We start from the raw sequence: 21,439 nt of genomic DNA, 5'->3' as shown, positions 1-21,439 counted from the left end.
AAAGAACTCCTGAAAATAAATCCTAAAAAAAAAAGCTGAAATAAATCCGCAATCTCCCCCAAAAAACTCCTGAAAAAAAATCCCAAAATATGTCCAAAAATAAAATTTAAAAATCCCCCAAAAAGCCCCAAAAATTCCAGGAAAATCCTCCGAAGTTCAGCCAAAAATAAAAACTTTTTGGTGGCAAAAAAGGGAATTCGGAGTAGTTTTTTTCGGGGGATTCAGGACAATTTGGGGATTTTTGGGTCACTTTTGGGGCAATTTGGGGTCATTTTTGAGGGGATTTTGCTGCATTTTGGGGATTTGGGGTTTTCAGGGTCACATGTAGGGGATTTTAGGGCCATTTTTGGGCCATTTTTTGCCATTTTTGGGTCATTTCGGGCCATTTTTGGGTCATTTTTAGGCAATTTCCACCCGCGCCCGTCCCGGGGGGGTCGCGCCCACTCCGCGCGGGGGGGGGGAGGGGCGGCTTCCCCCTCCCCTCCCCCCTTTTTCCCCCTCCGTCACTTCCGGTTCGGGGCCCTTTAAGAGCCTCTCCCCCCCCCCCCCTTTTTTTGTTCCCCCCCTCGGGAAATTTTGGGGTCTCCCGTGAGAGGGGGGGGCCCCCCAACCCCCCCCTCCCCTCCCTCCACATGGTTCGGTCCAGCCGCGCCTCCTCCGCCATTGAATGAATCAACCCCTCAGGAGGGGGCGTGGCTTCGACCCTCCCAACCAATCCCCGCGCGGCTCTTAGCTCCAAACTAATCAGCGCGCGACGCGGGCGGGACTCGGGGCGGATCAAACCAATGGCGGCGCGGGAGGGAGGCGCGGCCTGGGCCCTTTTAAGGCGGCGCCGGGCGGGGGAGGCCCGAGCGCAGCGCGGAGATGTCGGCGAGTCATGACAGTCGGTGCGGTACCGGGGGGGGGGGGGGAGGGGCGCCGGTACCGTGGGGGGAGCGGGAGGAGGGGGGGAAATCGCGGCCCTATCGCGGGGGGTGGGGGATTGGCGATTTCACGCTGTCGCCGCGATTTTCTGAGGGGAGTTTTGGGTCCTTTTCCATTTTGTGCCTCAGTTTTGTTCTCTCGTCCCTTCCCCGCGTGGTTTTTGGGGGGTTTTTCGGTTTTTTGACGTTTTTTTCCGGGTTTTTTCCGCCTTTTTCTTCCTTCCTCCCCCCTCCCCCGCCCACGTGGTCGGCCCGGCGCGTGCCTCCATTGTCCCGTCGGGCGCGATGACGTCACGGGCGGCGCGCCCGCTGATTAGTCGGTTTTTGAGGCTTTTAAATTTAAGTGGGCGGAGCTTCGCCCTGCGGCGACTTCCGGTGCCGCCGCGTGGTCGGTGGGGGGGCGGAGCCTGAAGCCTATTCCGGTCACGTGGGGAGCAAACGGCGCGAATTTCGCGGTTCGGCGGCGGTGACGTCACGGTACCGGTATGGTGACGTAATGGGTGTTTTTTTTTTTTCTCGGCAGATCTCGCGAGAGCGGCCCTGAGGGGATGGAGCCGGACGGGGTCATCGAGGTCAGGAACCGGGACGGACAGGGAGGGGTTAAATTAAACTGGGAGGGATTAAATTAAACTGGAAGGGGTTAAATTAAACTGGCAGGGACTGGCAGGGACTGGCAGGGAACGGGGAAGGATTAGAGTTAAACTGGAAGGGGTTAAATCAAACTGGGAGGGACTGGGATGAACTGGGCCTTACTGGGAGGGACTGGGAAGGGTTAAAATAAACTGGGAGGGACTGGGAGGGTTCCAAACCAAACTCCGCCCTGGGCCTGGGCTGGGCTGTCCCAGTACCCATTTATACTGGTCTGTACTGGTTAGTGGGGGTCCTTACTGGCTTATGCTGGTTTGTGGGGGTCGGTACTGGTTTATACTGGTTTTTGGAGGGGTCTGTATTGGTTTGTGGGGATCCTTACTGCTTGTTATGGGTTTTTACTGGTGTGTGCGGATTCAAACCCACCCTTACTGGTTTATACTGGTTTGGAGAGGGGTCTGCACTGGTTTAGGGGGGTCAGTAGGGGTTTTTGTGGGGTCTGTACTGGTTTGTACCAGACCTTACTGGTTTCGATGGATTTGTGGGGATCTGTACCTGTCTGTACCCCCCCCCTTACTGGTCCGTACTGGTTCTTACTGGTGCAGAGCAACTGGCACGAGGTTGTGGACAGCTTTGACGAGATGAACCTGTCGGAGGCGCTGCTGCGCGGGATCTACGCCTACGGCTTCGAGAAACCCTCGGCCATCCAGCAGAGAGCCATCCTGCCCTGCATCAAAGGTGAGACCAGTACGGACCAGTACAGACCAGTACAGACCAGTACAGACCAGTATACGCTGGTATGGCCCAGTATATCCCAGTAACTCTAGTCCAGCCACGGCTTCAAGAAACGTTCGTTGGTCCTGCCCTGGTTAAAGGTGAGAGTTCACCTGTGCAGGTGTGTGGGGCCTGTCCCAGTACAGACCAGTACAGACCAGTTCAGCTCAGGACTCGCCTGTACGTTCTTGTAACTCACCTGTGCTTATCTATACACACCTGCCCTCACCTGTCCATGCGTTCCCACATGTGTAACTCGCCTGTGCTCACCTGTAGCTCACCTGTCCATGCGTTCCCACACGTGTAACTCACCTGTGCTCACCTGTAACTCACTTGTCCATGCGTTCCCACACGTGTAACTCACCTGTGCTCACCTGTAGCTCACTTGTCCATGCGTTCCCACACGTGTAACTCGCCTGTGCTCACCTGTAGCTCACCTGTCCATGCGTTCCCACACCTGTAACTCACCTGTGCTCACCTGTAACTCACTTGTCCATGCGTTCCCACACCTGTAACTCACCTGTGCTCACCTGTAGCTCACCTGTCCATGCGTTCCCACACGTGTAACTCGCCTGTGCTCACCTGTAGCTCACCTGTCCATGCGTTCCCACACCTGTAACTCACCTGTGCTCACCTGTAGCTCACCTGTCCATGCGTTCCCACACCTGTAACTCACCTGTGCTCACCTGTACATACCTGTGCGTACTGGTGCTCACCTGTCTGTGTATCCACACTCCTCACCCGTGCGCACCTGTGCTCGTCTCTATACACCTGTATATACTTGTGCACGCCTGTACACACCTGTGCCCACCTGTAACTCGTCCCTATTAATTCACCTGTACTCACGTGTGCTCACCTGTCTGTGCACGCCTGGACGCACACCTGTACTGGCACACCTGTAACTCACCTGTTCTCACCTGTCTCCCTAGGCTATGACGTCATCGCGCAGGCGCAGTCGGGCACGGGTAAGACGGCCACGTTCGCCATCTCCATCCTGCAGCAGGTGGAGCTGGAGCTGAAGGCGACGCAGGCGCTGGTGCTGGCCCCGACCCGCGAGCTGGCTCAGCAGGTGAGCGCCAGCGTAAACCAGTATAGACCAGTACGGACCAGTATAGACCAGTACCGACCAGTATAGACCAGTACGGACCAGTATAGACCAGTATAGAATGTGACCTAGTGATATAATGCAGTTCTGGTGCTGGCACCCACCCACGAGCTGGCTCAGCAGGTAAGCGCCAGTGTAAACCAGTATAGACCAGTATGGACCAGTATAGACCAGTACCGACCAGTATAGACCAGTACGGACCAGTATAGACCAGTACCGACCAGTATAGACCAGTATAGAATATGACGTAGGGATATAATGCAGTTCTGGTGCTGGCACCCACCCGCGAGCTGGCTCAGCAGGTAAGCGCCAGTGTAAACCAGTACGGACCAGTATAGACCAGTACCGACCAGTATAGACCAGTATAGAATGTGACCTAGTGATATAATGCAGTACTGGTGCTGGCCCCGACCCGCGAGCTGGCTCAGCAGGTAAGCGCCAGTGTAAACCAGTATAGACCAGCATAAACCAGTATAGACCAGTACGGACCTGTATGGAGTGTTATATAGGGATATAACCCACTGTAACCAGTATAACCAGTACAAACCAGCGTGAGCTCAAACCGACGCTGGTGCTGGTGCTGGCACTGACCCGGGAGCTGGCTCAGCAGGTCAACACCTGTACGGACCAGTATGGACCAGTATAAACCAGTATACCCCAGTCTTAAGGACTCCAAACCGGTATAACTCTGTTTTAATGGTTACGAACCAGTATAAACTTGTATAAATTTATTAAAACCAGTATAAACCAGTATAGCCCAGTCTCGGCGATGCCAAACCAGTATAAACCAGTATAGCCCAGTCTTAATGACTCCCAAACCATTTTAAACCAGTACAACTCAGTTTTAATAGCTTCAGACCAGTATAAACCAGTATAACCCAGTCCAAACCAGTTTAAACCAGTCCAGACTGGTCCAGGCCAGTCCAAACCAGTATAAACCAGTATAAATGTATATAAATGAGTTAAATCCAGTACAAACCAGTATAACTCACTCTAAACTGGTCCCAGTCTCACTCCAAGTCAGTTTAAGCTGGTCAGGACCAGTCCAAACCAGTATAAACCAGTATAAATCAGTTAAAACCAGTATAACTTAGTATATCCCAGTATAAACCAGTACAAAGCAGTATAACTTATCCCAAACTGGTTCATACCGGTCCAAACCACTCCCAAGTCCGTCCGAACCGGTCCAAACCGGTATAAACCCAGTATAAACGTGTAAAAATCAGTTAAATGCAGTCAAGACCAGTACAAACCAGTATAACCCAGTGTAAAAGTGCATAAATCAGTTAAATGCAGTCCGGTACAACCCAGTATAACCCAGTATAAACGCGTATAAACCAGTTCAATGCAGCCCAGTCCGTCCCAGTCTGTCCCAGTTTGCCCGGTTTAACCCCTCGCTGCCTGGGCAGGGCGCGGCCCCGTGGCCGCGGTCCCGAATCCGGCGGGGGCAGAGCCAGAGCTCCCAGTTCATCCCAGTCCGGCTCCGTGCCCAAACTGGTTCATGCCTGGGGGACACGCCCCGACCGCGGCAGTGACGTCATCAGCATGGGGGGGTGACGTCATCGCCGGGGCGGGGCGGGAAAGGGGAAATAATTTGAATTTTGGGGGGATTTCTTTCGGATTTTTTGGGGGTGTTTTTTGGGTTTTTTGGGTTTTTTTTTTTTTTTTTTTTGTTTTTTTAGGGGGATTTGGGGAAATTTTGGGGATTTTTGGAGGTTTTTTTTCGGAGAGTGGGGTTTTTAGTGTTTTTTTTTTTTTTTTGGAGGTTTTAATGGGATTTTGGTTTTGGGGTTTTTTTTCGGAGGATATGGGAGAGGTTTGAAAGTTTTCTAATGGGATTTTTTGGGATGTTTTCGGTATTTTTTAGGAGGGATTCGGGACATTGCTTTGGGGTTTTCTTAGAAGGTTTTGGGCGTTTTTTTGAGGGAGGTTTTGGGTTTTTAATCGGATTTTGGTGAGGTTTTAATGGGATTTTTTAGGGGTTTTTTGGGTTGCTGGCCTCGCTGATGATGTAATCCATGACGTCACAGATCCAGAAGGTGGTGATGGCGCTCGGGGACTACATGGGCGCCTCGTGCCACGCCTGCATCGGCGGCACCAACGTGCGGGCCGAGGTGCAGAAGCTGCAGCTGGAGGCGCCGCACGTGGTGGTGGGCACGCCGGGACGCGTCTTCGACATGCTCAACCGCCGCTACCTCTGTAAGGGAGCCCGAAAACCCCGAAATTCGCCCCAAAAACGGAACCCCCGACCCAGAAAACCCCAGAAACGCACCGGGGGGGTGAAAATCGGGCAAAAATTGGGGAAAATCTGATTAAAAATGGGATTAAAATGGCCCAAAAGGGGTGTTGGACATGCTCAACTGCCGGTACCTCTCTAAGGGAGCCCGAAAACCCCGAAATTCGCCCCAAAAACAGAACCCCCGACCCCGAAAACCCCAAAATTCACCCCAAAAACGGAACCCCCGACCCCGAAAACCCCAGAAACGGCACCTGGGGGGGGAAATTGGGCAAGAAATGGGGAAAAAATGGTCAAAAAAGGGAAAAAATTCAATTCACAATGGGGTCTGGGGGCTGTCAGGTTTTTTGGGCTTTCCCATTTTTTGGGGTGGGGATTTTGGAATTTTGGGGTTTTGGTGAATTTTGGGATTTTGTGTCCCCCCCCCCCCGCCGTGATGAGCTGCCCCAGGATGGGTCCCAGAGTTGGGATTTTTCAATCAAAATCAATTTTTGGTCGTTTTTCGCCACTTTTTTGCCGTTTTTTTCGGGGTTTTTTGGGCTTTCCCGTTTCTGGGGTGGGGAATTTTGGGGTTTTGGTGAATTTGGTGATTTTGGTGCCCCCCCCGTGATGAGCTGCGTGTCACCTGACCCCGGGGCTGGGCCCCGGCCCCGCGTCCTGCCCGGCCCCGGCCCCGGCCCCGGGGGCTGATCAGCGCAACGACTGAGGGGGGCGCCCAAAAACCCACCCCAAAAACCCCAAAATCCACCCCAAATAACAAACTGCCTGAAAATCACAACCTCTTCTCAACATTTATCCCAAAAATCTGGGTTAAAACCCTAAAAAAAACCCAAAATCCACCCCAAACACAGCAACGTTTATCCCAAAAACCCCAAAATCAAACCCAAAAAAGCTGCTTGTAACCACAAAAATGCTGCAATTACCCCGAAACCCACCAAAATTTACCCAGAGATTCCAAGCCTTCTAAAATTCGCAAATTTTCGCAGATTTAATAAAATCCTCATAACTACAGGTTTTAGCCCTAAAACCTCCCAAAATTCCTCTCAAAATTTCCCCAAAACCTATCCCAGAAACCTTTAAAAAATCACCAAAAGTTCCCCTAAAATCCTGGTTTTTTCCTTTCTAAAGTGCCAAAAAAGGCCCAAACCCCTCTAAAAAAAACCCCAAATCTAAAAAACCCCAAATCTTCCCCAAAATTTCTCAAAATGCTCCCAAAATTCCCCAAATCTCGGGGTTTTAGCCCCAAATTTTTCCCAAAATCCCTCCCAGAACCCTCAAAAAAAATCCAGAAATGCCCATAAAGTTCCCGTTTTTTGCTCTCCGAAATCCCCAGAACCTCCCCGAAAAGCCCTGATGTTTAAAAATCCCGAATTTTCCCGAAATCTCCTTTTTTAGCCCCGAAGTTCATCAAGATGTTCGTTCTGGACGAGGCTGACGAGATGCTGAGCCGCGGCTTCAAGGACCAGATCTACGACATCTTCCAGAAGCTGAGCGGGAACACGCAGGTGGGGGCACCCCAAATCGCCCAGAGCCACCCCAAAACTGATCCCTGACGTTTGGAGCCACCCGGGGCAAAAAACCCGGCCAAAACCGGCCCAAAATTGGAGGAATTCGCCCCAAAACAGATCCCCGATGTTTGGAACGATCTGGGGAAAAAACCCGGCCAAAACCGGCCCAAAATTGAGGGAATTCACCCCCAAAACTGACCCCCGACATTTGTAACAATCTGGGGCAAAAAACCCGCCAAAACAGGCCCAAAATTGGAGGAATTTACCCCAGAACTGATCCCCGACATTTGTAACGATCTGGGGAAAAAACCCGGCCAAATCGGCCCAAAATTGGAGGAATTCACCCAAAACCAAAGCGGTGCCGGCGCGGCGCCCCCTGGCGGCCGCGGTGGGTAAGGGCGGATTTGGGGGTTTATTTGAATTATTTGGGGGAAATTCAGGGGGTTTTGGGGTTTGGGGAGGAGGTAAAAAATCCTAAAAACTTCAGAAAAAATTTGCGGGTTTTTTTGGGGGGGATTTTGGGGTAATTATGGGATTGTTTTTGGAAAGGATTTTGTGGATTTTTCCAAAAGTTTTGGGGATTTTGGAGGGGTTGGGCATGGTTGGAAAATGCTAAAAAAAAACTTGGTTGAATTTGGGGGTTTTAAGGGAAGTTTTTGGGGGTTTTTATGGGGAATTTGAGGGGGATTTTTGAGAACTTTTTTGGGAATTTTTGGGGAATTTTGGGGAATTTATTTGGGAACATTTTGGGGAATTTTGGGAGTATTTTGGAGTCCATCAAATTTTCCTAATGAGTTTTTTTGGGGGTTTTTAGGACTTTCAGGGTTTTTGAGGTCCTGGATAAATTTTAGTGTTCTACTTTTGGTTTTTTTGGGAATTTTGGGATTTTCAGGGGGTTTGGGAGGGATTTTTGGGTCTTGGGTCCATTTTTGAGAACCTTTCTCTATTTTCTAGGCTCTGACCCCATTTTTAGGAGGATTTGGGGTCCATTTCCCGATTTCCAGGGTCCTGACTCTGATTTTGGGGTCCCTGCCCCATTTTTGGGCTCTTTTCCTTTTTTGGGTCCCTTTTTCCAATTCTGATTGTCCTAATTCCATTTTTGGGCTACTTTCCCCATTTTTTGGGCTCTTTTCTCCATTTTTTTTTTTACTTTTCCCATTTTTCGGGTTTCTCACCCCGTTTTTGGCCCCCCAGGTGGTTTTGCTGTCGGCCACGATGCCCCTGGACGTGCTGGAGGTCACCAAGAGCTTTTGAGGGTCCCATACCCATTTTTTGGGTTATTTTCCCCATTTTTGGGGCTATTTTCCCCATTTTTTGGGCTACTTTCCCCATTTTTTGGCCTATTTCTCCCATTTTTTTTTTTGTATTTTCCCATTTTTTGGGTTTCTCACCCCGTTTTTGGCCCCCCAGGTGGTGCTGCTGTCGGCCACGATGCCCCTGGACGTGCTGGAGGTCACCAAGAAGTTCATGCGGGACCCGATCCGGATCCTGGTGAAGAAGGAGGAGCTGACGCTGGAGGGGATCCGCCAGTTCTACATCAACGTCGAGAGGGAGGTGGGAACTGCGGCCAATTCCGGCGATTTTGGGGCTTGCTGGGATTTTGGGGAACTTTCTGGGAATTTTGGGGGATTTTGGGGGAATTTTCTGGGATTTCTTGGGGATTTTTGGGAATTTTCTGGGATTCTGTGCATGGTTTTGGGATTTGTGTTTGGGTCCATTTTAGGTCCATTTTTGGGGTGATTTTGGGTCCACTTTTGGGTCATTTTGGGCCCATTTGGGGTGATTTTTGGGTCCATTTTTGGGTCTATTTTGAGTGATTTTGGGTCCATTTCTGTGCACGGTTTTGGGATTTGTGGTTGGGCCCATTTTGGGTCCATTTTGGGTAATTTTGGGTCCATTTTGGGTGTTTTGGGTCTGTTTCCGAGCACAGTTTTGGGATTTGTGGTTGGGCCCATTTTTGGGTGGTTTTGGGTCTGTTTTGGGTCCGTTTTGGGTAATTCTGGGTCCGTTTTGGGTCCATTTTGGGTGGTTTTGGATCCGTTTTGGGTGGTTTTGGGTCCGTTTTGGGTGGTTTTGGGTCCGTTTTGGGTGGTTTTGGGTAGGTTTTGGGTGATTTGGGGTCCATTTTTGGGTCCATTTTTGGGTCCGTTTTGGGTCCATTTTGGGTGGTTTTGGGTCCGTTTTGGGTGGTTTTGGGTCCCTTTTGGGTCCGTTTTGGGTGGTTTTGGTCCGTTTTGGGTGGTTTTGGGTCCCTTTTGGGTCCATTTTGGGTCCGTTTTGGGTCCATTTTGGGTGGTTTTGGGTCCGTTTTGGGTCCGTTTTGGGTGATTTGGGGTCCATTTTTGGGTCCATTTTGGGTGGTTTTTGGGTCCGTTTTGGGTGGTTTTGGGTCCGTTTTGGGTCCATTTTGGGTGGTTTTGGGTCCGTTTCCGTGCACGGTTCTGGATTTGTGGTGCGGCCCCTCCCCCGTGGCCCCCCCGCAGTGCCCCCGTGCCAGAGCAGCCCCTCCCCCCCCGGACCATGGGCCGCCCCTCCCCCACCGTGGGGACGGCCCCTGAGCGGGGGGGACAGACCTCGGCGGTTTGGGGGGAATTCGGGCGGTTTTGGGTCAGTTTGGGAGCTTTGGGTCAGTTTTGGGTTATTTCAGCTCCATTTTGGGGAGTTCTGGGTCATTTTTGTGTCACTCAGTGGTCACTCAGGGTCACTCAGTGGTCACTCATTGGTGTTGCCAGGAGTGGAAGCTGGACACGCTGTGTGACCTGTACGAGACGCTGACCATCACCCAGGCCGTCATCTTCATCAACACCCGGCGCAAGGTGGACTGGCTGACGGAGAAGATGCACGCCAGGGACTTCACCGTGTCCGCCATGGTCAGTGATGGTCAGCTGGGGTCACCCGTGGTCAGCTGGGGTCACTCATGGTCAGTTATGGGGGGTCAGTGATGGTCAGCTGGGTCACTCATGGTCAGCTGGGGTCACTCGTGGTCAGTTATGGGGGGTCAGTGATGGTCAGTGGTCACTGGCTGACCGAGAAAATGCACGCCAGGGACTTCACCGTGTCCGCAATGGTCAGTGGGGTCACTCATGGTCAGTGGGGTCACTCATGGTCAGCTGGGGTCACTCATGGTCAGTGGGGTCACTCATGGTAACTCATGGTCACTCAGCGGTCGCTCATGGTCAGTTATGGGGTCAGTGATGGTCACTCAGGGTCACTCTGGGCTCAATGATGCTCAGTGGTCGCTGCCAAATTTTTGAGGTTCTAAAGGTCAAATTTTTTAAGGAAAATGAGAATTGTATGGGTGGGGGAGTGCTTAAGGGTTGTGGGCGTGGCTTAGCATGTGGGCGTGGCCTGCGGTGACCCCGCCCTGTTTCCCAGCACGGGGACATGGACCAGAAGGAGCGTGACGTCATCATGCGGGAGTTCCGGTCGGGCTCCAGCCGCGTGCTGATAACGACGGACCTGCTGGTCAGTGCCGCCCCTCCCCCAGCCCCCGGCCCCTCCCCCGCCCCCCGGCCCCGCCCCCAGCCCGGTTTTAACCCTTTCCCCCCCGTTCCAGGCCCGCGGCATCGACGTGCAGCAGGTGTCGCTGGTGATCAACTACGACCTGCCCACCAACCGCGAGAACTACATCCACAGGTGGGGGCGGGGCTTAACGGGGTGGGGCAGGGCCTGGGGGAGGGGCAAAAAAACCCCGAAGCTTTGAGGGTATCGAATTCTTTTGGTCAAATTCCACCCCTAAAATCCCAAGTTTTTACCGACACTTTCCCCCCAAAACCTTCATTTTGAACCAGATCTTTTGAAGATTTTTCCGTGAATGTTTTTGCCCAGAATTGAGATTTTTGCCCCGTTCCAGGATCGGCCGCGGGGGCCGCTTCGGCCGCAAGGGCGTGGCCATCAACATGGTGACCGAGGAGGACAAACGGACGCTGAGGGACATCGAGACCTTCTACAACACGGCCATCGAGGAGATGCCGCTCAACGTGGCCGACCTCATCTGAACGCGGGCCCCGCCCACACACAGAGCTCCTCCCCCTTTCTTCCCTTTTTTTTCCACTTTTCCCTCTTATTTCTCTCATTTTTTCTAAAATTTTCTTCCATTTTCCATACTAGTTTTTTCCTTTTTTTTTTCTGTTTGTTTTGCAATTTTTTCTTTTTTCCTTCATTTTTTCCTGGTTTGTTTTTTTTTTTTTTTTTTTTTTGGTTTTTTTTCTTTTTTTTTTCTAATTTTTTCCGGTTTTTTTCTGCTTTTTTTGTCTAATTTTTTCCCACTTTTTTTTTTTTTCAGATTTTTTTTTTTAGAATTATTTCCGTTATTTTCTGGAATTTTTTTTTACATTTTTTGCTGATGTTTTTTCCCAGATTTTTTCTGAACTTTTTCAGTATTTTTTAGATTTCTCTGAGATTTTTCCCTGATTTTTTCCCATTTTTCCCCACTTTTTAAAGGTCATTTTAATGGATTTTTAAAAAATGGTGCTTTCCCTTCTTCCCCTCCCCCACTCACCTTTATTCTCTCAATTTTCTGGATTTCAAAAAAGAATTTTTCCACTTTTTTAGGGTCATTTTTACCAATTTTTGGGCTGCTTTTAACCCTACCCTTTACCCCACATTTTCCCCCAAAAATTTCCCTTTGTCACCCCAATTTTTTGGGACTTTTAGGGCTGATTTTCCTATTTCCCTTCCCCTCCTTTTTTTCCCATTTCCCAACTTTTAATCCCATATCTTTTTCATGAATTTCCCCAAAGTTTGGGGTTTTTAAATCTCTTTTTTTCCCATTTTTAGGTCAATTTTAGGGTTTTTTCCCAAAAATCGTCACTTTTTTAGGGGTCCAAACCCACCTCTGCCCCACCTCATTTTTTTCCTATTTTTTTAGGTCAAAAAGTCACTTTTTCAGGATTTGGGGAAAATCCCAAACCCTTTTTTTTTTTCTCCTTTTTTTCCCATATTTGGGGTTTTTTGGGATTTTTTTTATTTTTTTAGAATTTTTAATTTGTTGATATTTTTATGTTTATTTTTAATTTTTCGGGATTTTTTTTTTTTTTATAAACGTCACTTTTTGGGGGTTTCCCACCCTGCCCTTCACCCCTCCCCCATCCCCCTTTTGTAACGTTTATTTATTCAAGTAAAAGCGATTTTGGGACAAAAGTTTATTTAAATTTATTTAAAATTCCAGCGGGGAAAGTGAGGAGTTAAGGGGAAGGGAAAATTTTGCTTTTGGAGCCCCAGTTTGGGTCCAAAATTGGGTAAAAAATTCCCCCCCAAAATCCACCTGAGTCCACCAAAATTCGGCTGACCCTCCCCAAATTTGACTCCTTGATCCCCTGGGACCCCAAATTTGGGTTATTGGACCCTCTGGGTGCTCCCAAATTCCACCTGAGAGCCCCAAAAATCAACTCCAGACCCTTGAGAGTCCTTGGATTTATTGACTGGATTCTCTGAGACCCCCAAATTTGGCTCTTGGACTCTCTTTAACCCCCAAAAATCCACATCAGGACCCCCAAAATCCCATCTGAGACCCAAGCTCCCCCCAAATTGAGCTCCTGGGAGCCCAAAGTTCGCTCCTGGACCATCTGAGACCCAAAAAATTCGACTTGTGACCCCCAAAATCCATCTGAGACCCCCAAATTCGGCTTCTGGGCTCTCTTTAAACCCCAAAAGTCCACATTAGGACCCCCAAATCCACACCAAAATCCATCTGAGACCCCCAAAATCCATCTAAGACCCCCAGAATCAGCTCCTTGAGCCCCTGGGATCCCCAAATTCGGGTGTAAACCCCCAAAACTCAGGCTCCTCACCCCTCGAGCGCCGCCGCCACGGCCGCCCGGACCCTCCTGCCCTCCTCGGTGTCGCCGGAGGGGCTCGGGGGGCCGGAACGGGGGCAGAAATCGGGGCAGGACTCGCCGGAGTCGGGGCAGGACTCGCGGGAGTCGGGGCAGATCTCGGAGCAGTCGGGGGGCAGGGGGTCCCCGCGCAGCTGGCACAGGTTGTGCAGCAGCACGCAGCTCAGCACCAGCGAGCGCACGAACCGCGGCTCGGCGTCGTTGCGGTGCCCGAGGCAGCGCCAGCGGCCCCGCAGCCTCCGCAGGGCGGCGCGGGCACAGCGCCACGCCTGGGCGGCGCCCGCGTTAAAGCGCTCCGCCCCCGGGGATAGCCCCGCCCCTACGGCTAGCTCCGCCCCATGGGACCCTCCCTCAGCCTGGGCGGCGCCCGCGTTAAAGCGCTCCGCCCCCGGGGATAGCCCCGCCCCCCGGGCTGGCCCCGCCCCCTGGGCCCCTCCCTCGGCCGGGGCGGCGCCCGCGTTAAAGCGCTCCGCCCCCGGGGATAGCCCCGCCCCCGGGGATAGCCCCGCCCCCCTGGGACCCTCCCTCAGCCTGGACGGCGCCCGCGTTGAAGCGCTCCGCCCCCGGGGATAGCCCCGCCCCCCCGGGCTGGCCCCGCCCCTACGGCTAGCTCCGCCCCCAGGCTCAGCCCCTCCCCCTGGCGGAAGGGGCGGAGCAGCCAGGGCAGCAGCGGATCCCCGCGGCGAGCCCAGGAAATACGGGGGGATGCAGCTCAGGGCCGGGGAAACGCCGCGGATTTCGGGGGCAACCCCTGGATTCCCGTCAACGCTTCCCGAACTTTCATCGATATTCCCAGAATTCCCACCGATATCCACCGAATTCCCATCGGTATTTCCGGAGTTCCCTGAATTTCCATGGATATTCCCACAATTTCCATCAATATTTCCCGAATTTATAGCGAAATTATCCGAATTTCTATCAACATTCCCCAAATTATCGTCAATATTTCCAGGATTCCCCAATTTTCCATCAGTATTTCCCAGTTTTTCAGCAAAATTCCCGTAATTTCCACCGGGATTCCTGTGGAAACCCGTGGGTTTGCCCCCGAAATTCCCGAATTTCCACCCGGCTTTTCCGCTTTTCCTACGGGAACCCCTGAAATTCCCATTTTTTCCATTGGAATCCTCATTTTTCCCCCCTAAACTGTCTCCCCCGGAACCGCCGCAATTCCCGCATTTCTCCCTTAAATTCCCACTTTTCCCCTCAGAATTCCCATTTCCCCCATCAAAATTCCCCTCAGAACTCCGATTTTCTCCCCCTAAACTCCCGTTTCTGCCCTCAAAATCCCCGTTATTGTCATTTTCTCCCCCGGTTTTCTGCCCGTTTCCGTGCCCGTTTCCGTGCCCGTTCCCGCGGTTCCCGGCGCCGCGCCGCCGCTCCATGCTCCGTAGAGCGCCGAGCGCCGCAGCCCCGCCCCGGCGCGCGGAACTCCACGTTCCAGAGGCAGCCGCGCGCGTCCCACCGTGGCCTGCAGCGTCAGCCCCGCCCCCCCGCGCCGCCTGTCGCGACAGCAGCCGCGACAGCAGCGGCGGGAGCGGCCGGCATCGCCACGGGAACCGCCCCTATCGCGGCTATCGCCGCCCCTATCGCGGCTATCGCAGCGGCAGGAGCCGCCCCTATCGCCGCCCCTATCGCGACAGGAGCCGGCGGGAGCGCGGACCGGGACCCGCAGCCGCGCCAGCACCCCGGCCAGGCCGGGCAGGGGGAAAAATGGAAAATTTGGGGGAAATTCCGGGGGATTTGGGATATTTGGGTGATTCGGGGATTGGGAAAAATTCGGGGTTTCGGGGAAATTTTCCCGGAAATTTGTTTGGAGATTTCGGAACTCGGAAAAAACTTTTTGGGAGTTTTCGGGGAGATCTTGTGGGGGATTTTGGAAATCCGGGAACCCAGAGGAATTTGGGAATTGGGAGAGGGAGGGGTCCGAGGGATTTGGGGATTTTCTGATGAAATTTGGGGATTTCCGGAGTTTCCCAATAAAATGTGGGAATCTCCAGAGTTTTCCCCCAAAGTTTCTGCATTTCCCAACGTATTTTGGGAATTCCCAGATGCTCCCGCAGAAACCTGGGAATTTTCCCAAAAATCGTCCGAATTCCTGCACTTTTTGGCCGGAATTCCCAAATTTTCTAGAGGAATTTGAGGAGTTTCTGGTGAATTTGGGGGATTTTCATCATTTCCAGGCTGGAATTTTCCCATTTTTTGAGATTTTCGGGCGTTTCCCGCTGGGATTTTTCTCCTCCTGCTGCTCCTCCCGGGAATTCCCGACGGATTGGGGATTTTGGGTCAGAATCTGTCAGATTTTGGGGTTTTGGTTCCAAAAGTTCTGATTTAGGGTTGGAGTCCGTCAATATTTGGAATTCCAGGCTGGAATCTGCTGGATTTGGGGATTCTGTCCTGGAATCTGCTGGAATTTGAGTTTTCAACCCCAAAAATTCAGATTTTGGTTCAGAATCCGTTGAGATTTGGATTTGGGACAGAAGCTGTCGATAGTTGGAACTTCAGGGTGGAATCCACTGGATTTTGAAATTTCAACCCCAAAAGTTCTGATTTTGGGTCAGAATCTGTTGATACTTGGAATTCCGGGCTGGAATCCGCTGAGATTTGTGAATTTGTCCTGGAATCCGCTGGGCTTTGACATTTCGGCCCCAAAGTTCCGATTTTTGGTCAGAATCCATTGATATTTGTGAATTAGCCCTGGAGTCTCCTGGATTTTGAAATTTTGACCCCAAAAGCTTCGATTTGGGTCAGAATCTGTCGGGATTTGTGGGTTTGTCCTGGGATCCGTTGGGATTTGGAATTTCGACCCCAAACCCTTCAATTCTGGGTCAGAACCCTTCAATGTTTGTGATTTCATCCCGGACCCCTCCGGATTTCGGGATTTCCCCCCGAGCCCTTCCCGCTCGCCCACCGGCCCCAATCCCCCCCCGGGCTCCTGCGGGGGTCCCTGGGCAGGTGCAGCTTCATCCCCGGCGCCCCCTCGCCCTCCTCATCCTCATCCTCACCCTCCTCCTCCTCCTGGGGCGGGCCCAGCGCGGCCACCAGGGCCCCGCAGACGTCGCGCAGGATTTTGCAGACGGAGCTCCGGGACACGCCGAACGCGGCCTCCAGCGCGCGGTACTCGGTGGCGGCGCCGAGGCGCCACAGCGTCAGCGCCAGCCGCACCTCGGCGGGCACCGCGCGCCTCATGGCCGTGTCGCGACGGCCGATGGCCGCGCCCAGTCGCGATATCAGCGCGTCGAAGGTGTCGGGCGGCACGCGGAAGCGCTCGCTCCACTCGCGGCCGCACAGCGACTTGTCGCGGACCGTGGCCCAGAAGGCGGAGCTGCGGGCGCGGCTCCAGAGGCGGCCGCGGCGGCGCCGCCACGGCGGGGCCTGAGGGGAGAAAGGGCGGGGGGGGAGGAGGGCGAGGCGCAGCGCGGAGAGGCGGCGGCGGCGGAGGAGGCGGAGGCGGTGCAGGACGAGGAGGCGGCGGCGGCGGCGGCGGCGGCGGCGGAGGAGAAGCAGGAGCAGGAGGGAGACGGAAGCGGCGGCGGCCGCCATGGGCGGCGCCATCTTGGGCGGTTGTGAGGGTAAGAAGGGCGGAGTGCGCGTGCGCGGAGGTGTGATCCCGCCCTGCGCGTGCGCATCAGCGAAAGCACACCCCGCCCTCTCCTCTCTCCTTTCCCAATCAAATTCCATCCACCCTTAAACCCGCCCCTGATTGACAGCAAAGCGGACCAGTTGAATGCTTTACTACAATGACTGACACCCCGCACAGCCAATCAGAGTGCGTTTATTATATTTATGTACATGTACAAGGTAAAGTGAAGCACGGGGCGATTCCGCAGCGAGAATTCCCAAATTCCTCAAAAATTGGGAAATTCCCGCCGGGATTTAAGGAAAATAATGAAGGGAGGCGTCGTACCTGTCCTGGGGGAGGGGAAAATGAGGCACGGAGTGGTTCCAGAGGAAGACAATTCCTCAAATTCCCCAAAATTCCCGCCGGGATTTTTGTACCTTCCACAGGGAAACTGAGGCACGGAGCGATTAAAATAAAAAATTCCCAAAATTCCAAAAACTCCTGGAATTCTGGGGCTTGTACCGTGATCTGGGAGGGAAACTGAGGCACGGGAGGATTCCCGATGAGAAAATTCCCAAATTCCTGGAATTTGGGGGGGTTTTGTACCTTTGAGAGGTAAACTGAGGCACTGAGCGGTTCCACAGGAAAATTCCCAAAATTCTTGGAATTTTGGGGGTCCTATCCCAATTTTTGGGAAGTTAATTGAGGCATTAAGTTATTCCATGATAAAATTCCCAAAATTTCTGGATTTTTGGGGTATTTTTTTGGGGAATTTCCCAAAATTCTTAGGATTTTTGAGGGTCCTACCCCGAAATATTTTTGGAAATTATTCCACAGGAAAAATCCCAAAATTCCTGGAACTTTTGAGTGGGTTTTGGGGGAAATTCCTGGGATTTTGGGGCAAAACTGGGGGATTTTTGGGGAAATTTCTGGGATTTTTGCGGGTAATTCTTGGGATTTTTAAGAGTTGTGTGCCAAATTTTTGGGGAAATTCTTCCACAGCAAAATCCCCAAACCCTTGGAATTTTTGGGCTCCTATGCCAAATTTTGGACCTTTTATCTTAAGTTTTTGGGGAAAAAAAGCAACAAATCCATAGGAAAAATGTCCAAACTTCAGGGCTTTTAGCCAGTGGGGAACTGAGGCACGGGGGACGATTCCAGCCCCAAAATGGCCAATTTTGAGCGGAATTTCACCGGGATTTTTGCATTTCTCAGGGAAAATTCCATGTAAGAATTCTGATTTTTACCCAGAACTGTTGGTTTTGTCCCCGAACTGGATGCTGTCGAGCAGGTCCTTGTAGGGCAGCTCGGGCATGGCCAGGCGCCGGCACAGCTCCCGCTCCTCGCCGCGCAGCCCCGGGCGGCTGGAACTGCCCCAAATCCCAGGATTTCAGGGAAAATTCAATATAAAAATCGGGATTTTTACCCAGAACTGTTGGTTTTGTCCCCGAACTGGATGCTGTCGAGCAGGTCCTTGTAGGGCAGCTCGGGCATGGCCAGGCGCCGGCACAGCTCCCGCTCCTCGCCGCGCAGCCCCGGGCGCAGCGCGAAGCCCAGGATGGCGCCGGCGCCGGGCGGCTGGAAGGGGCGCAGGCCGCGCTCCGCGATCTCCGCGGCGGGCACGGGGCCCCCGCCCCGCAGGCAGCGCCCGGCCAGGGCCCCGCGGCGCCGCCGCAGCTCGGCCGCCTCGCTCCGCAGCCGCTCCAGCCCGAAGCGCTCGGCCTCCCGCCAGAAGCTGCGGTTGAAGTGCGAGTAAAGCGCCCAATCCAGCGAGTTCCACGCCCGCAGCCGCCGCAGCTGCTCGGCCGAGAGGTTCCGGGCGGAGGAGCCGCGCGAGTTGTGAGGGAACAGATCCACGGCGTCCCGCGGCCAGCACAGGCGGTGCCGCAGCAGCACCAGCGACTCGTCGAAGCGCTCGGCCAGCAGCACCAGCGGGAAAACGCGGCCCAGCTCCGCCAGCAGGGCCGGGACCTGCGCCGGGTGCGCCGGCTCGGGCAGGCCGAAGTCGAACCACTGCAGGTTCCGCGCGTAGTGGTTGCCGCGCAGCCCCGCGCGGAAGTAGCGCCAGGGCGCCGCCAGGAACGCGGCCAGGGACGGCGCGCTGCGGAACGCCGGCGCCGCCGCGCGGAAGTACGAGAAGGCCGACTCGGCCGCCAGCGCGGGGTCCCGCACGATGGAGAAGTAGAACGAGTCGTTGGGCATCACGCGCTGCACCTGCGGAACGTTCCGGAAATTTGGGGGTTTTTTCGCTTTCTTTTGGTTTTTTTTTGTTTTTTTTTTCTGAATTTTTTCAGATTTTTTGGGCGATACTTAAGGATAGTTTTCTGAATTTTTTTCTGATTTTTTAGGGATTTTTGGGGGATTTTTTTCTGAATTTTTTCCGATTTTTTAGGGATTTCGGGGGGGGATTTTTTTTCTAGACGATGTTGAATTTCCGACCCCAAACCCTCCCAAAATCCACTTAAACTCCCCCAAATTCTCCCTAAAAATTCCCCAAAAAATCCCCCAAAATCCCCGTTTTTCCCCATTTTTTGCCCCAAATCCCGTTTTTTCCCGCCGTTGCTCACCTCGCTGAGGTTGAAGCGCATGTGGTGGCAGATGATGTCGAATTTCCCGGCGCCGGGCCCGAAGCCGCGCACGCGCTCGGCGCGGAAGGCCGCGGGGTAGCCGAACTGGTAGCGCCGCGGGAGCGCGAAGCGCAGGCGCCGGGCCTCGCCGAACCGCGCCAGCAGGTTCAGCACGCTGCTGCCGCCCGTCTTGTGCGTCTTCAGGAACACCAGGTGGGAACGGGGCCGGCACGGCGGGGACGGCGCCGCCCTGCGGGACGGGGACGGCGCCCGTGTCGCGACAGCAGCCCCGAAATCGCGATGTTCACACCCAAAATCCCAATATTTAACCCCAATTCTTGGGATGCAGGAACGCCATGTGTGGGCACGGCCCTGCAGAACAGGGACAGCGCCCGTGTCGTGATAGCAGCCCCGAAATCGCGATATTTACACCCAAAATCCCGATATTTAACCCCAATGTTTGGGATGCAGGAACGCCACGCGCGGTGCGGGATCGGGACAGCGCCCGTGTCGCGACAGTTGCACAGAAAATCCCATTGGAATCGCGACATTTGGCCCCAAAACCTCAGGGTTTGGACCCTAAATCCTGGGATTTCCCCTCTAAATTCGGGTATTTTACATCCTCAGCTCCATCTCGCACACCGATATCGCGATAATTGTCCTCAAACCCCGATGTCTCCTGAACAAATCTCAATATTGCCAGAATAAATCTCAAACCCCAATATTTGCCCCAAAATCACCTGCGGTTTTTGGGGTCGCCCCTGTGCCGGAAGGGCCCCCCCAGGGTTTCTATGGGTTTTTTGGGGTGTTTTTGGGGTCTCATCTGTGGGATTTTGGTGTTTTTGGGGTCTCACCTGTGGCGGAAGGGCCCCCCCAGCAGCCCCAGGGTTTCTATGGGATTTTGGTGTTTTTGGGGTCCCACCTGTGGTTTTTGGGGTGTTTTTGGGGCGTTTTTGGGGTCTCACCTGTGGCGGAAGGGCCCCCCCAGCAGCCCCAGGGTTTCTATGGGATTTGGGGGTTTTTGGGGTCTCACCTGTGGTTTTTGGGGTGTTTTGGGGTGTTTTTGGGGTCTCACCTGTGTTTTTTGGGGATTTTGGTGTTTTTGGGGTGTTTTTGGAGTCCCACCTGTGGTTTTTGGGGTGTTTTTGGGGTGCTTTTGGGGTCTCACCTGTGGCGGAAGGGCCCCCCCAGCAGCCCCAGGGTGAAGCTGAGGGTGATGAAGGCGCCCAGGGCGGCCCCGAGGGGGGAGAGGCGGCGGCAGCCGGGGGGGGGCTTCATCCTGGGGGGGCTGGGGACGGACAGACGGATGGACAGGGGTCAGACAGACAGACAGACAGACAGGGTCACCCCAAAACCGGAGTTCCCAAATCCCAGCCCCAGAGCCCCAAATCCCAGTTTGGGATCCCAAACCCCTTTCCCCATCCCCAGTTTCCCCCCCTCCAATCCCAAACCTCTTTTTCCCCCGACCCCAAATCCCTTTTCCCCCATAATCCCAAATCCCTTTCCCTTCTCCCCGATCCCAAATCCCTCTTTTCCCCATTCCCGGTTCCCCCGACCCCAAATCCTTTCCCCTCAGGTCGCAATTCCCTTTTCCCCCAATCCCAAACCCTTCCCATGATCCCAAATCCCTCTTTCCCCATTCCTGGTTGCCCCCGATCCCAAATCCCTTTTCTCCGATCCCAAATCCCTTTCCCCCGATCCCAAATCCCTTTCCCCCGATCCCAAATCCCTTTTCTCCGATCTCAAATCCCTTTCCTCATTCCTGCTTTCTCCACCCATCCCAAATCCCTTTCCCCCCGGTCCCAAATCCCTTTCTCCCCGATCCCAAATCCCTTTCTCCATGATCCTAAACCCCTTTTCTCCCTGATCCCAAACCCCTCTTTTCCCCCGTTCCCCGATCCCAAATCCCTTTTTTCCCCCGACCCCGAACCCTTTTCCCCGTGTCTCCCTCACCGCGGCCTCGCTCAGCTCCGCCGCATCCCGGGATCGGTCCCGGGGGGCTCCCGGCGGTCCCGAACCCCCTCGGGGACCCCGGAGATTCCCGATGAGCCCAAACCCTCCCGGCGGTCCCAAAGCTGCCCAAGTTCCCGATCCTTCTGTTCCCTGCCCCGAAAACTTTTCCCCTTTTGTCTCCGGCCCCGCCCCGGGACGGCCCCGGCGGGCGGAGCGGGACCGGGAAAAGATCGGGATTTGGGAAAAGATCGGGATTTGAGATCGGGATTGGGAAAGAAAGATCGGGATTTGGGAAAAGATCGGGCTTTGGGATCGGGATGGGGAAAGATCGGGGTTTGGGACCGGGAAAAGATCGGGATTGGGACCGGGATCGGGAAAAGATCGAGATT

At 53.7% G+C, this 21,439-nt stretch overlaps 2 protein-coding genes across 2 annotated transcripts; one reads left to right on the top strand and one right to left on the bottom strand.

Moving 5' to 3' along the window:
* The first annotated feature begins 858 nt into the window (after window positions 1-858).
* Window positions 859-11,271, top strand: LOC134433103 (eukaryotic initiation factor 4A-I). Its single transcript, XM_063181988.1, has 11 exons — window positions 859-887; window positions 1,447-1,495; window positions 2,117-2,249; window positions 3,215-3,354; window positions 5,421-5,589; window positions 7,022-7,131; window positions 8,545-8,688; window positions 9,867-10,004; window positions 10,510-10,599; window positions 10,691-10,770; window positions 10,988-11,271. Exons 1-11 carry the CDS (start codon window positions 865-867, stop codon window positions 11,130-11,132), a joined length of 1,221 nt encoding a protein of 406 aa, XP_063038058.1. The 5' UTR covers window positions 859-864; the 3' UTR covers window positions 11,133-11,271.
* A 6,681-nt stretch (window positions 11,272-17,952) lies between these two features.
* LOC134433097 (galactose-3-O-sulfotransferase 4-like) lies at window positions 17,953-21,205 on the bottom strand. The gene is made up of 4 exons (XM_063181985.1): window positions 21,051-21,205; window positions 20,266-20,385; window positions 19,098-19,347; window positions 17,953-18,744 (listed from the first exon to the last, which is right to left on the bottom strand). The coding sequence occupies exons 2-4, from the start codon at window positions 20,373-20,375 to the stop codon at window positions 17,953-17,955; spliced, it is 1,152 nt and encodes a 383-aa protein (XP_063038055.1). The 5' UTR covers window positions 20,376-20,385; window positions 21,051-21,205.
* Between the last annotated feature and the right edge of the window lie 234 nt (window positions 21,206-21,439).

This window comes from Melospiza melodia, unplaced genomic scaffold (genome assembly GCF_035770615.1).
Source record: "Melospiza melodia melodia isolate bMelMel2 unplaced genomic scaffold, bMelMel2.pri scaffold_138, whole genome shotgun sequence".
Taxonomy (NCBI): domain Eukaryota; kingdom Metazoa; phylum Chordata; class Aves; order Passeriformes; family Passerellidae; genus Melospiza; species Melospiza melodia.
The sequence above is the reverse complement of the archived record's forward strand: the minus strand, read 5'-3'. Positions and strand labels throughout refer to the sequence as shown.